Raw genomic sequence first — 12,811 nt, forward strand, 5'->3', positions numbered from 1 at the left:
TTCAAGGCCAGACTGGACTATCTAGGGAGCCCCAGGCCATCCAAGCTGGGGATGGGGGGAGGAGCCAGATCATTCATCCTATCTTCACCTTCATTTCTGGTTGGACACTGTAGTCATCATGGTACCTTCAGCTTTGTTGTTTTGATGGAGGGATTGAAACTGTTTTATGAGAGTGAATCAAGTTGGTTACAGTAAGAGAAAGAATCAACAAAGTAACCGCTACAAGAAGTTCAAACAACACCGGGAGCCTTAACACTGTGCATTTCCCTTTCTTAGTACTTGGCTTCTGGAGCAGTCCTGGCATAGTTGATGGCCTTGACTCAGAATGAACAGCAATAGTCCAAATGCAAATAGATGTGGATCCCTTGACAGTGGAAGCAGCCTGCTCGGGTGTCGAATCAGGATTCAGCAGGATGTATCAGTGTCTCTCGATTATACCTGTGTTTTCCTGTCCTTGTCTATGCCCCTCCCAGGAAAGATGTTGACCTCTGCCCGTCTGTGCTCATTGTTCTCTCTGAAGGTTTGCCTGACAACGTCCAAAGCTATCTATTTCCTGCTCTTGTAGGCTCACCTAGCTCTTTGCCATCACTGAATTCAGTTTTTCAGCAAGCCCATTGTCTTGCATTATTAATATACAATTAAGTACCTTACTGCCATTGCGAACAAATAAAAGAGCTACAGAGGCACTGAAGTGGAAGGATTCAACCAGGAGGCAAGAGGTAATTGTTTTCTAAGGCGAGGGCTAGGAGAGGTTTCTGTGGAGTGGTGCTGAAGAGCAATAATCAATGATGAGAAGCTCTTGAGTCTGGGCCAACGAAAGTTTGTTAAATAAATGAACTCCTAACTGGGTTAACAGCACTATGTTATTTCCAATATAGCATGAAAAACGAAACTACTTGTGGGCTGTGTAGGATGTTGAATTTGGTTGTAGATGCGCATGCGAGGAAGTCTGTGGACAAGATATGCAGACTGCTTCAGAGAGGCTCTTTTCTCAATCAGGAGAGAGCGTATGGGTTAGCAGCAAAGAAAGGACCTTAGACCTTTTTCTTTTCTGAGACAAGGTCTCAGGTATACTGTGTTGGCCTCGACTGAACTAGTTGAGGATAGTCTTGAACTATTTCTGATCTTCTTGCCTTGCCTCCTGAGTGTCAGGGATATAGGTTTGCAGCATTATGTAGTTTTATCTACTGCTGGATTCTAACAAACATTCTATAGAATAGTCTGGAAAGTGACACGTGTCAGTCAGAGTGTACCTATCAACACAAATATCTCGCCTCTGATTAAACAGATCACCTAGAGGAACTACGGGTCAAGCCCATGACTTTAAGAACAAACTTGGGCTGTTTGTGCCAGCGTCCTCTTCCTGCTTAGCCATTACAGTAGTGATGGTTGGTACCAGGAGAAGCAGGGCATCATTTCAGAGGATAGTGCGAACAAGCTAGAACCACCAAGAGGATTTGGGGGGCAACCTCGGTGTTGGAAGGTCGCCACAGGATCTGTCACCTCCCTTCGTTCACACTATCTCTTATTCTTTGTCTTCTTGAAAGACCCAAGTAGAATTTTAGACTCACACGGCAAGCACAGTAAATGCCAGCATAAGGGGGGCTAAATTTCAGTGTGGGGGTGTGATAGTGAAAGATGAAAACATTTGCAAGTCAGGTGAGTGTCCTGAATAAGAGATGGAAGGGGTGACCCAAAAGTGGTTGATGGATTCCAAGCAAATGGTACAGCTGCCCAAAGCAAGGGCTCTCAGTGAGGAATCCCAGGGTTGGCCGGGAATGGCAGTCTAGTGTTCCAACAACAAGGGGGAAGCCCAACCACAATCCAAAAGGCATAAGGTTAGCAAGTTCATTCAAGGCAGAGACTCTCTGGCAGACAGTTGACAAAGAGAAGCCAAGGTCCTTCCGTCGATGCTGGGAAAACCCTGGTCCCGGTGAAGTGCTCCAGGTCCCATTAACTCTCCTGGCCCTTGGCACGGGAAGCGGAGGTTCCGGGATATTCCTGCCTGCCCCTGGCCCACGCATCTGGGGGCTTCCTCTTCGGGGCTCCCTCCACTCCTTATCCCGGGAGGAGAGAGGAAGGGATGCTCGCACAAGTCCCCGCACTCCCCAGCAGTCTCCACTGAGGGTCAGTCGTGGCCACCCGGTTCCGGAGCACAGCCTAACGGTCCAGCATCTGCATCCGCACCCGCCCCGCCCGTCGGCTCAGCTGCCCCGCCCGCCTCTGCGTCATGACGCCGGCGCCCAACGCGGAAGCCGCCGGCCGCCTGGACCAGCCCCGGGCTGTGCGCCGATCCGCGGCGGGCGGGAGCCAGGCGGGGGCGCGAGGCGAGCGCAGCTGCAGCTCAGGCGGCCGAGCGCGCGGAGCGGGCGGAGCGAGCGCCCAGGACCCAGCGCAGGCGGAGCGGGGCTGGAGCAGTCGCGCAGCGGCGGCTGCCCCGGGGGATGCGGTTGCCTCCCCGGGCCGGCGTGTAGGGAGGGCGGGTCCCCGGCCTCGGCGGCGCGGCGGTGGAGGGGACCGAGACTGCGGCCATGGCGACCCCCGGCAACCTGGGGTCCTCCGTGCTAGCGAGCAAGACCAAGACCAAGAAGAAGCACTTCGTGGCTCAGAAAGTGAAGCTGTTCCGGGCCAGCGACCCGCTGCTCAGCGTGCTCATGTGGGGGGTCAACCACTCGGTAAGTCTCCTGCAGCGCGCTCATCTTGTTCCTCGGGCTCAGCCTTCCCAGTTTTGCTTCTCTTGCTGCAGTGGTGGCAGGGCGGGGACCTCTGGCCGGCTGGCTCGGCGGGTCCCAGGCCCTCCCGCTGCTTGCCTCTCCGGGTGCCCCTAACCCCACGGCATGCGTCAGCCCCCAGGGTTCCTCCGGTGTCACTTGCGCCCCCCCTTCTAATCCAGGGAGGGTGCGGGATGAGAAGCGTTCTGTGCTTCTGAACCTCCCTGCCTTAGTCCTCCCGCCGGTCGGTGCCCGCTGCCCGGGAAGTGGGAAGTTTGTGTGGGGACTGACTCCGCCTCAGCTGTCAGCCCCAGGAGGGGACTGCTCAGGGCCCAGTTCGAGCGATCGCCCCCTTCTCTGGAGCCGATAGGCCTGAGTGTCCTGTACCAGCGGGCAGGTGTACCTGTCCCTGTCAGGGAGCGTCCGGAGCTTCCCACAGGAGGACTGGAGTGAACCAGAAGATTTTGGACGGCAGCTTGAGAGTTTAGCTTCCTTTTTTCCTTTAAAGGCAGTATTATCAGACTCAAGGGGGATTTTTTTCCCCCAAAGAAAAAAGACATCGTAAATATGGCCCTGATGCTGAGCGTCTTCGTCCTTTCCTGCATCGCCCGGCTGCTGTGCCCGCTCCAGGTCTCCTGGTGGGGAGTGCCTCCCCCCTCTGCTCGGAGAGCCGGGCAGAAGTCACCGGCTGCGGAAGGGCGGATAGGGTGGTGACAGACGGAGGGGTCCCAGGGGGCGCGGGTTCGAGGCGGTCTAGAGTTAATTACATCCATTTGAAAGGTTGTTTAAAAGGCTGGGGGGAGTGCGTTGGAGAGGTTAGCCTAGCGCACAGCCAGGGGTGGAGGAAGGCGCACAGCTGCGGACTCTGCGGACTGCGGTGTGAGGGGCTGAAATAGCCTCCTGCAGATGTGACAGCAAGAGAACTCCAGCAGCTTTAATCTACTTAGATGGGATCAAGAAACATGATAGGCGCTGGTGGCTGAGCCATGAAAGTTTCAATGAGCTTGTGAATTTTGACCGTGACCTTACCGCTGCAGTCAGCCAGCTCGGGAGGCAGAGCATGAGCCTGCTGCCCTGCTTTTGATTTTGGTGGATGCCCGGGTGTCCTTTTCAGCATAATGGAAGTGACAGAAAGCCAGCGTGGTTTTTGAACTCTGAAATTAACAGAGTTGTTTAAAATGGCTCAGTGTCTTTTATTTGTACTTTTCTTTCCTAAGCGGAGCTGGGGAAAGGTGAAACAGTATAAAGATGATTGTGCTTGCCTGGAATGATTTAAAAAGTCGAGAATGGTTATTTCTTCTGAAGTTCACTTTAACTTACTGACTTCTTTAGCTGGTAGGAATATCAACTGTTAAAACACCAGACACCAATGCACCCCACCCCCAGTTTTATTATAGATAATGAAGTTACAGTTTTCCATTGTAATATGCCTATAATTTAGTTGTGTCTGATTTGTAAAGTTCTTTTTCTATTTCCATTGCTATTTGAAGCTCTTGCTGCAGTGGGGCCCTGTGAATACAAGTAGGTTTCTGGCTGTGGACCCATGTTTATGGGCCTAGTGTTTTGGTCAGGAGTGTTTGGTGTGTCCAGGTTTAATATGGTAATGTCAACAATATGCTGCTGGGGGGAAAGAGTGGCTGTTTGGGAATTAGTCTGAATTCCAGTCCACCTTAAAAAAAGTTGTCATTGGGCATGCTTCACTGTAACATGTGGCTTGCTACCTTGTGGTTTTTTTTTGAGTTGCTACATTTATTTTCCAGTTGTCATACTTGAAAAATACCGAATGAATGATGGCAGGAACATTGAATATTACTTTCTGTTGCTCTCAAGAACAGTTACTAATTAATTCTAAGTATATACACTGACAGAATAGTGTATCATGTAAGCATGTTATTAATTCAACACATACCAGCACACGCAGAGCATGCCACAATGGGGAGGGTTGCTACAATGTCTCTCTCATTGATGTCCCATGTGTCTTTTTTTTTTTTTGAGGAATGTGGGTTGACAAGAAAGTTTTGTTTCTTCATTTTCTAACAATGTATTTTTTAAAAATAATAAAACTCCCACATTTGGAAGACATGCATTTTTGGTTGGTTTTATTTTAGGAAATGTTTCTTGGTACCAGAAAGATGTTTTATCATGCTTTTCTGTGCAACAAAATTTATAGTATAATGTTAGAATAAGTAAGTCCACATTCTCAATAATGAGCATGTATATAAATGGGGACATTTGAGAAAGCATGACAGAGAGGCAGATAATTCGAATCAGAGCCTTTCCCTGAAATTCTAGAAATAGCAGGGACAATTTTATCATGGATATAATAATTTTTTGCTTTTAAAATTCCATCAGACTTTTAATTGGATATTTAAAGTAACCACAAATTTGCAGCACTGAGGAAAACCATACATTTTCATCATTCGAGCATCTTAATGGTGGAACTGGGCCTCTTCCTTGTGCTTTAGCAAAAACTCATTGAGTCAGTTTGAATTTTATGTATTTATTTATTCATTCATTTATTTATTTATTTTCAGGACAGGGTTTCTCTGTGTAGTCCTCACTGTCCTGGAACTCGCTCTGTAGACTAGGCTGGCCTTGAATTCAGAACTCAGAGATTTGCCTGCCACTGCCTCTGAGTGCTGGGATTAAAGTTGTGTGATGGTGACCTGGCTGATTTCTATCCTCAACTGTGGCTATTCACCTTGTCATATTAACCAGTTTGGGGGAATCAGTGTTAATACCTGGGAAATGGGATTGTTAGTAGATGGCTTGCAAATTTATTTTTGTTTTCTAAGTTGACTATTTTTCTGGTTATTGGTCAAATTGCATCATATTAGGAGTCCCAGAGTTTGCAGCAACCTTTGGGGATTTTACAAAGCCTAGACTGCAAGAGGGGGACATCTGTGGTGATTTTAGGAGACTGGACTGACTTTGCCAGATTGATTGTAGCTGAACTTCATTGCCATCTATTAAGTCAGAGTCTATTTGATTGAAATGTAGAAACTTGACATTAAGGCAAAACCTTTCAAGTCCATTGTAGTGGTAATGAAAATCTTGATTTGGACGATGCTCAGTGCGGAGAATAAGCTTGCCATTGTGTGCTTGATTTGATATGTGACTGCTTTCTAACTTAAGATCTCCATCAGTGCGTGGATCTCTGCCAATTCTTATTTTAAGCATTTTAAGCAGAGGATATAATTGAATACATAAAGGAAAAGATGACTTAAGAAGGCAGTTTTATCTTGTTATGTTTGAAATTAAACTAAAAATGATCAGGCAGTTAGCTTCTTAAAATGATATTTTAATATGTAGGGAGCATGTTGAATGCTATGTGCCAAGACTTGTTTTAAATAGATAGTCTAAAAGATTTTTATACACTGTGAAATGTGAGCTATTTGGATTACTATTTCAAACTCTATTTAGATAAATGAAGGAAGACACAGTTTTATCTGTATAAAGAAACATGTAAACCAAATATTGTTTTTAGAAATAGCCACTTTATTGATATTAAAGCTTTGTGGTTTCAAACCATAGGAACACACATAGGTTACAGGAAAATTCTCAAGTATTACAGGAATTTTAGAGATAGTCACAGTAGAAGGGAGGATGGGAACCAGAACATGCTAAGAGCCAGGCACTTTGCTGCAGTCTGACTTTCCCATCCGATCCGGCTTTATTTACCTTGTTCATAGCTGGTTGAGAAACTCCATGGGACTGGGAACCAATGAATTCTGTCATTTCTGTTTTCTGCAAGGACTTTCTGTCTCCAAATTGGCCTCAGAATACCACCAAAAATCTTGACTTGTCTGGATTCAATTAGTGGTAGCTTCCTCTTGGACTAAGTAGTTATAAAGTGTGTAAGGTGAAGAGTTCCCTAGAGAGAGTTTCCAAGAGCTGGGGGTGTGGGGGTCAGTAGGAGGCAGACATCTACCCTAGTATAATAGAGTTAGTGTTGATCTTGATGCCTGTGGGAATCTGTATAGGCCAACCTTACAATAGCATGCCTTGTCATGTGTGGATTGGGAACTATGTTGTTTTCCATGTGGAACATCTGAGACATGTTCTGTATTCTCAGCCAGGTGAGATCTGGAGATAGATGATAGTGTATTCCACTGTTATGTATATACACATTTATTTCTTTTGGGTCCCATGGGTTTATATTTGGATATAGACAAAAGAAAGAGGAGGCTAGGTATAAAAATGATGTGGATTACTATGGAATGGTAATTACTGAAAATAACATAATGAGGGAATTAAAGTATAAAGTAGCTAGATATCAAATGAAACTCACTGAGTGGAACCCAGCCAGTCATACATTCTAGAACTAATCCCATACTGTTTTTTTTTCTTTACGTTCCAGAAGAAAGAAGCAGTCATACATGGAGTTTACTTTTAAGGCAGGAGTTTACTGTTCCATTCAAAGACATGATTATTATTTTCTTCTCCATTAGTCAAACACCTTAGCATGTCTTTAGTATGCAGAATGCTGCCCCAAGGCAGGGTGATTGGTTATACCTATAGAAAGACTGCCAGCAAGAACTGTAATAAACCAACAGCATCTGCATTAAGTTGATAGAGCATGCAGTTATCCTGAGTAGTTAATTCTGCCACCATGCACTTGAAATACATATCTTGACATTGACATGTGTTGGTACACTTTGGCAGGATGGTTTGTGGTCAAGCTGATTAGGTTCAATTCCTCCTTCATTGTTTATGGGTCTTTGAGCATCTGGTTTACCCACTTGAACCTCTGTGTGTGTGTGTGTTTAAACACTTTTATTTACTTTTATGTGCATTGGTGTTTTGCCTGCATATATATATATATATACATGAGGGTTCCAGATCCCCTAGAGTTGGAGTTACAGACAGTTGTGAGCTGCTATGTGGGTGCTGGGAATTGAACCTTGGTCCTTTGGAAGAGCAGCCAGTGCTCTTAACCTCTGAGCCATCCCTTGAGCCCCCCAATTTGTGCATTCTTTGGCTTTTTTTTGTTTTGTTTTTGTGTTTTTTGGTTTTTACGAGACAGGATTTCTCTGTATTGTCTTGGAGGCTATCGGTTCAGCCCGGCCTCGAACTCACAGAGATCCGCCTGCCTCTGCCTCCCGAGTGCTGGGATTAAAGGCGTGCGCCACCACTGCCCGGCAATTTGTGCATTCTTAACATTGAGATAATGATGACTGCCTCAAGAGCTATTTTGAAGGTTAAATAAGACAATGTATTTAAAACCTAGTGTTGTATATTAAGGAGTCAGTAAATGATTCCTAAAAATGACCAAATTGGATGCAGTTCAGGTGGTAACATACTAATGAGCACTAGATCAATGGTTTTCCAAATGTGTTGTGCCTATAAATCACACAGATCATTTGAGGGACTTTTCAGACACTGAATCAGCAAGTCTGGTGAGGATGCTGTCTGACGCTTTCCTCTCTAGTACAGTCTCAGGTGATGTTGATGGGCTGCACTTTGGGAAGCAAGGCAGTGGAAGGAATGACATTAGACATAGACATGTATGTTTAGAATTTGTACCCAAGCTGTTTGTGATGAGTTGCCTTAGCAGCATGGTGACCCTGTAATAAAGATAGAAAAGCTAGGAGAAGGAATTGTGTCTTGGAAAGAGATTTTAAAGTTTCTGGAATACTGACTTGTTGGTGATGATGGTGGTTAATCTGGTTATCACCCTGTGGGATTAGGATTCCAGAGCAGTAGAAGGGAGAGAATAAGGAGTTGAGACTCTGCCACATGTACTTGATGATTGCTGTTGTGATAGTTTGAATGAGTGTGGCCTCCAGAGGATCATATATTTGAGTGCTTGGTTCATAACTCCTGGGACTGTTTGGGAAGTATTAGGAGATAGGCCTTTTTGGAGGGGGTGTCTATGGGGATGGGCTTTGAGGTATCAGAAGCCCACACCAGGCACAGCATCTCATTTTGTCCGCCTCCTGCTTGTGGATGTTGTGTGTCAGTTTCCTCCCAGATTGAAACATTCTGTCCTGCAGGGAAGCTCCTTAAGCAGAAGTCAGATAACTCAAGATAGGTTCAGGAAGTCCCTGAAACCAATCAGATTCACTAGGCCTCCATGCTAGAGTAAATAATAAAAGTGGAATCCCCCTCAGACAAAGCTAATTCAAGCAGCTTAGCTGCTGTGCAACCTCTTTGTGCAAAGCTACAAAGAATTGCCAGACCAGGTCAGCAGCCAGGAAGAAGCAGAAACCAGCTGATCTGCCTGGAAGGGGTTTAGACCAATTGAGGAACCTGGAAAGGACCCTCTTCAACCTGTTGAACTGCAGTCTGTGCAGCACGTTCCAAATTCCCTGCTTTCTAAGCTCACCCATGCTGGGGTGGGCTTTGATGCAGTTGTCTTTGAGTCACTTCTGCTCCCATAAGTAATACTAATAACACTCATTGGCTCACCAAGCTGGACTTCGGTGGTATCCATTTGTCTGTTGTGGGTTCTCGGGATGAATAAACGTGTGTGTGTTGTGTCTCTGCAGAAAGCAGTGGATCAGATGTAAGATCTCAGCTACTGCTCCAGGCACCATGCCTTCCTGCTGCCATGCCCCATCATGAGGGTCATGAACGTACCCTCTGAAACTATCAGGAAGTACCTAATTAAGTGCTTGCTTTTATAAGTTGCCTTGGTCATGATGTCCTTGCATCAATAGAAAAGTAGCTAAGATAGTCATCAAGGAATGGATTATTTACTATCTCAATTGCTGTGAAAAGATTCTCGACAAAAGCAATTTAGGGATTGCATGTTTTGGCTCATAGTTTGAGACAAGAGGAACATGAGGGAGAGTCACATCAAATCTGCAATCAAGACATAGAGAGAAATTAATGTTGGTGTTCAGTTCACTTTCTCCATTTTGACTGAGTCTAATCCCCAGCCCATGGGATAATGTTGTCAATATTCAAGGTTGATCTTCTCTGCTCAGTTAAACCTTCCTGGAAACACCCTCATAGACACAACCCAATGCATGTTTCCATGGTGACTCAAAATCTTGTGTTGTTGACAATGAAGACTAACCACCAAAGGGTTAGATGTCAGAAGGGGAAGGTAGACTGTGGGGGTTGGCTTTGAGAGCAGTTCAGAGGAAGAAGAAAGAGGAAGCAAGAGACAACTGAGTGAGGTGCTGCAGGGTTGTGGGTGTGCATGTTGACGGTCATTGCTTCAGGGGTGGAGGGAGAGAGATAGTAAGATTAACCGTCAAAGGTGTGAGTAAGTGAAATCAGTTTTCTTTTTAGAAGATTAGGAATGGAAGGTAAATAACGGCTGGATCACGGTTGCTTCTGTTTGGGGCCTTGAAGAAGTCTTCGGGAGAGGTGACATTGAGGGGGGAAGTTACAGAAGATGGAAAAGGGTCTATAAAGCCAAGGGGTCAACAGCTGGTAAAGACCACAGGAGTGGAGTGAGTAGTTGGCTCTGGCTATGTGGCCTGAGTTCTTGTCTTCTACACTGGGGCTCATAGAACAGTGATACTAAATATTACCCAAGAAGCTGTTGGGTTGTGGGCCTCCTGGAGTACAATGGGCATTTTAACTAGCAGGCACCTTGTGAATAGTTTGGAAAAGCACCAGCTAGGGCATTCTGCTTTCAAATGCTCAGGACTCTTTGGTGTGCTCCAGAGGCTGCTGGGAGGGCCAGATTGCCTGTGGAAATAAGCCCCACCACACCCTCCCCTCACCCGGAGCAGGTTGTTGCTTTCTGTCCTTCCTTCCTTTGAGGTACTGAATATAAAATATACAGGCAATCTTCTGCCAAGAAGATTGAAAACCAAGGGGTGGGTTGTGGGAAATGTTAGGAGATGGCTGGAAAACAGTTTGGGCTTCAATTTGAAAAGTGGAGAAATAGATTTTAGAAAAGAAATCTCAGTACCGATAGGGTCACTTGATAATTTTTGTGACTCTCCGGTGGCACTCACCCTCCAATGTGCATTTTGCACTGAAATAATTTTTCCTATTTCTTCTCCATAGACTTACCGTCGTATCTCTTCGTTCTCTCACAGTGGCTGTCCTTCACCAGGAAGTACCGGACATACAAAAACTGTTAAGTGTTAAGTCTCTCCACTGACATATGCTGGGAGCTGCCTACTTTGGCTGGTACTGGTCACACATCACTGTCTTGATTTCAATTAATAAACCTTGAATTCAATTTCTCAGTAGCCATCTGTAGCTAGTGGCTACTGATAGGACTTTGTAGCTGGGGCATATTCCAGAAATTTCCTTCCAAGGTGACCTGTCTCTTGCTGTAATGCGTATTCAGCTTCTTGGCCCTTTTCACATTTGAGATTGAAGCTCTAGGGCTGCAGCTGTTGCCTGTGTCCTCCGTGGCTGTAGTACCCTACCCACTCACCAACCTTGTACTGAACTTGCTCCATCCCATCCGCCCCAAGCCAGTTCTTTCCTAGTGTGAGGGTTAATCTCCACCATTACCTGATGTGATCTAGAATCGCCTGGAGACACAGGCCCAGGCACACCTGTTTGTGATTATCTTGGTTAAGCTAGCCTCTGGGCATGTCTGTGGTGTGTTATCTTGTTCAGTGTTATTGCTGTGCGAAGCCCTGTCCTGTGTGTGTGTGTGTGTGTGTGTGTGTGTGTGTGTGTGCTGTCCTCTGTGTGTGTGTGTGTGTGTGTGTGTGTGTGTGCTGTCCTCTGTGTGTGTGTGTGTGTATGTGTGTGTGTGCTGTCCTCTGTGTGTGTGTGTGTGTGTGTGTGTGTGCATGTGTGTGTGTGTGTCTGGGACACTGGACCGCACAGATGGAGACAGGAAGCGAGCAGCAGCACGTACTCTCTGTGGTGAGCTCTCTGCTCAGTTTCTGACCGGCTATCTTCTTGTGAGTCCCCGACAGGCATCGCAGTCCATCCCCTCCAGCCTGTGTCTTCACCTCTGTAAACAGTCGGCTGTCTACACAGGTACCCACGCCAAATGCCTAGGCACGAAGCTCCGGTGTCCTTTTCTTGGCTGCTCCTTGCACACCCTCTTCTAAGTACGGAGTCTGCGTCCTGCTCTCGCTGTGTGCCACACTGGACAGTCTCCCTGTATTCTCCCACGCCCACGCCCTACTTGAGCCCAGATTCTCTAGAGCAGTGGTAAAATGAACTTCTGACGTGTACACGATCGCTCGTCACTTCCTCAGTTAAAGCCTCCAGAGAAGTCCCACGGACATCTAGAATAAAACTTAGACTCTTTATTCTGTGGATCTTTTTCTCACTGTTGTGACCAAATAAAATACCTGATGAGAAGCAGTTTAAGGGAAGGATTGATTTTGGCTCAGGGTTTGCCAGAGAAGACACAAGAATACATTGCATAGAGAGTGGCTCGTGGCTGTAGTAGCAATGAGGTTGCTTGCACACACGTTGGAGGAGAGGAAGGAGTAGGGAGGGGTGCAGGTAGTGGAGACACACACACACACACACACACACAGAGACAGAGACAGAGACAGACAGACAGGCAGAGACAAAAGAGACACACACCTAGACCAGCATTGGGACTTGGTCGGAACTCTCAGTACCAACCCCCGGTGACCCACTTCCTAGAGTTGGAACCTACTTGCTTCCCAAAGCAGCAGCGCACCAGCTGGGGATAGGTTAAAACATATTGTGCCTGTGGGCACATTTTGCATCCAAGCCATATCATCTCTTAAGGCCTTGCCGGCCTGGCCCCACTTCCCTCCTTGCCATCATTGGCTCCCTCCCATCGTTTCTCCTGCCCTGCAGTCATCTGGGAGTAGCCACACTAGTGTTTTTCTCTGCACAGAGCAACCAAAGCGCATCTGTGTTTGTTTCCTCTTGGTCCAGTTACAGTGCTCTTCCCTCAGCTTCTCAGTGGCTCCTGTGCAGATGGCCTCTCTAATCTAATGTAAGGTAGCCCCTCCAATGTCACATGCTCTTTCATTTTTCTCTTTGACACACTGTCTGAAACAGTTGCTTCTGTGTGTATTATTCGTCCCTCTTAAATAAAATGGTAACCTGAGCAGCAGCCAATATACCTTGTCATATCGACTCGGCTGTGCTCTGTACACTGTGAAAGTGCTTTTATATAGAGTCGGCACTCGAAGGACTGTTGAGTGGTGCAGTAGGCCATCCATGCTCAGCGGGCACCC

The 12,811-nt window shown here is 46.4% G+C and overlaps 1 protein-coding gene across 2 annotated transcripts in view; it reads left to right on the forward strand.

The window, feature by feature from the left end:
* The first annotated feature begins 2,340 nt into the window (after positions 1-2,340).
* Pip4k2a (phosphatidylinositol-5-phosphate 4-kinase type 2 alpha) overlaps positions 2,341-12,811 on the forward strand; it is a 159,539-nt gene continuing 149,068 nt past the window's right edge. Inside the window, exon 1 of one of the 2 annotated variants that reach the window (XM_040755420.1) lies at positions 2,341-2,675. In XM_040755420.1, coding sequence (XP_040611354.1) covers positions 2,532-2,675 — 144 coding nt within the window. In that variant the 5' untranslated portion in view covers positions 2,341-2,531. The remainder of the gene's footprint in view (positions 2,676-12,811) is intronic. The other variant, XM_040755419.1, reaches the window with a different exon arrangement.

Source organism: Mesocricetus auratus, unplaced genomic scaffold (assembly GCF_017639785.1).
Source record: "Mesocricetus auratus isolate SY011 unplaced genomic scaffold, BCM_Maur_2.0 Super-Scaffold_100013, whole genome shotgun sequence".
Classification (NCBI taxonomy): Eukaryota; Metazoa; Chordata; class Mammalia; order Rodentia; family Cricetidae; genus Mesocricetus; species Mesocricetus auratus.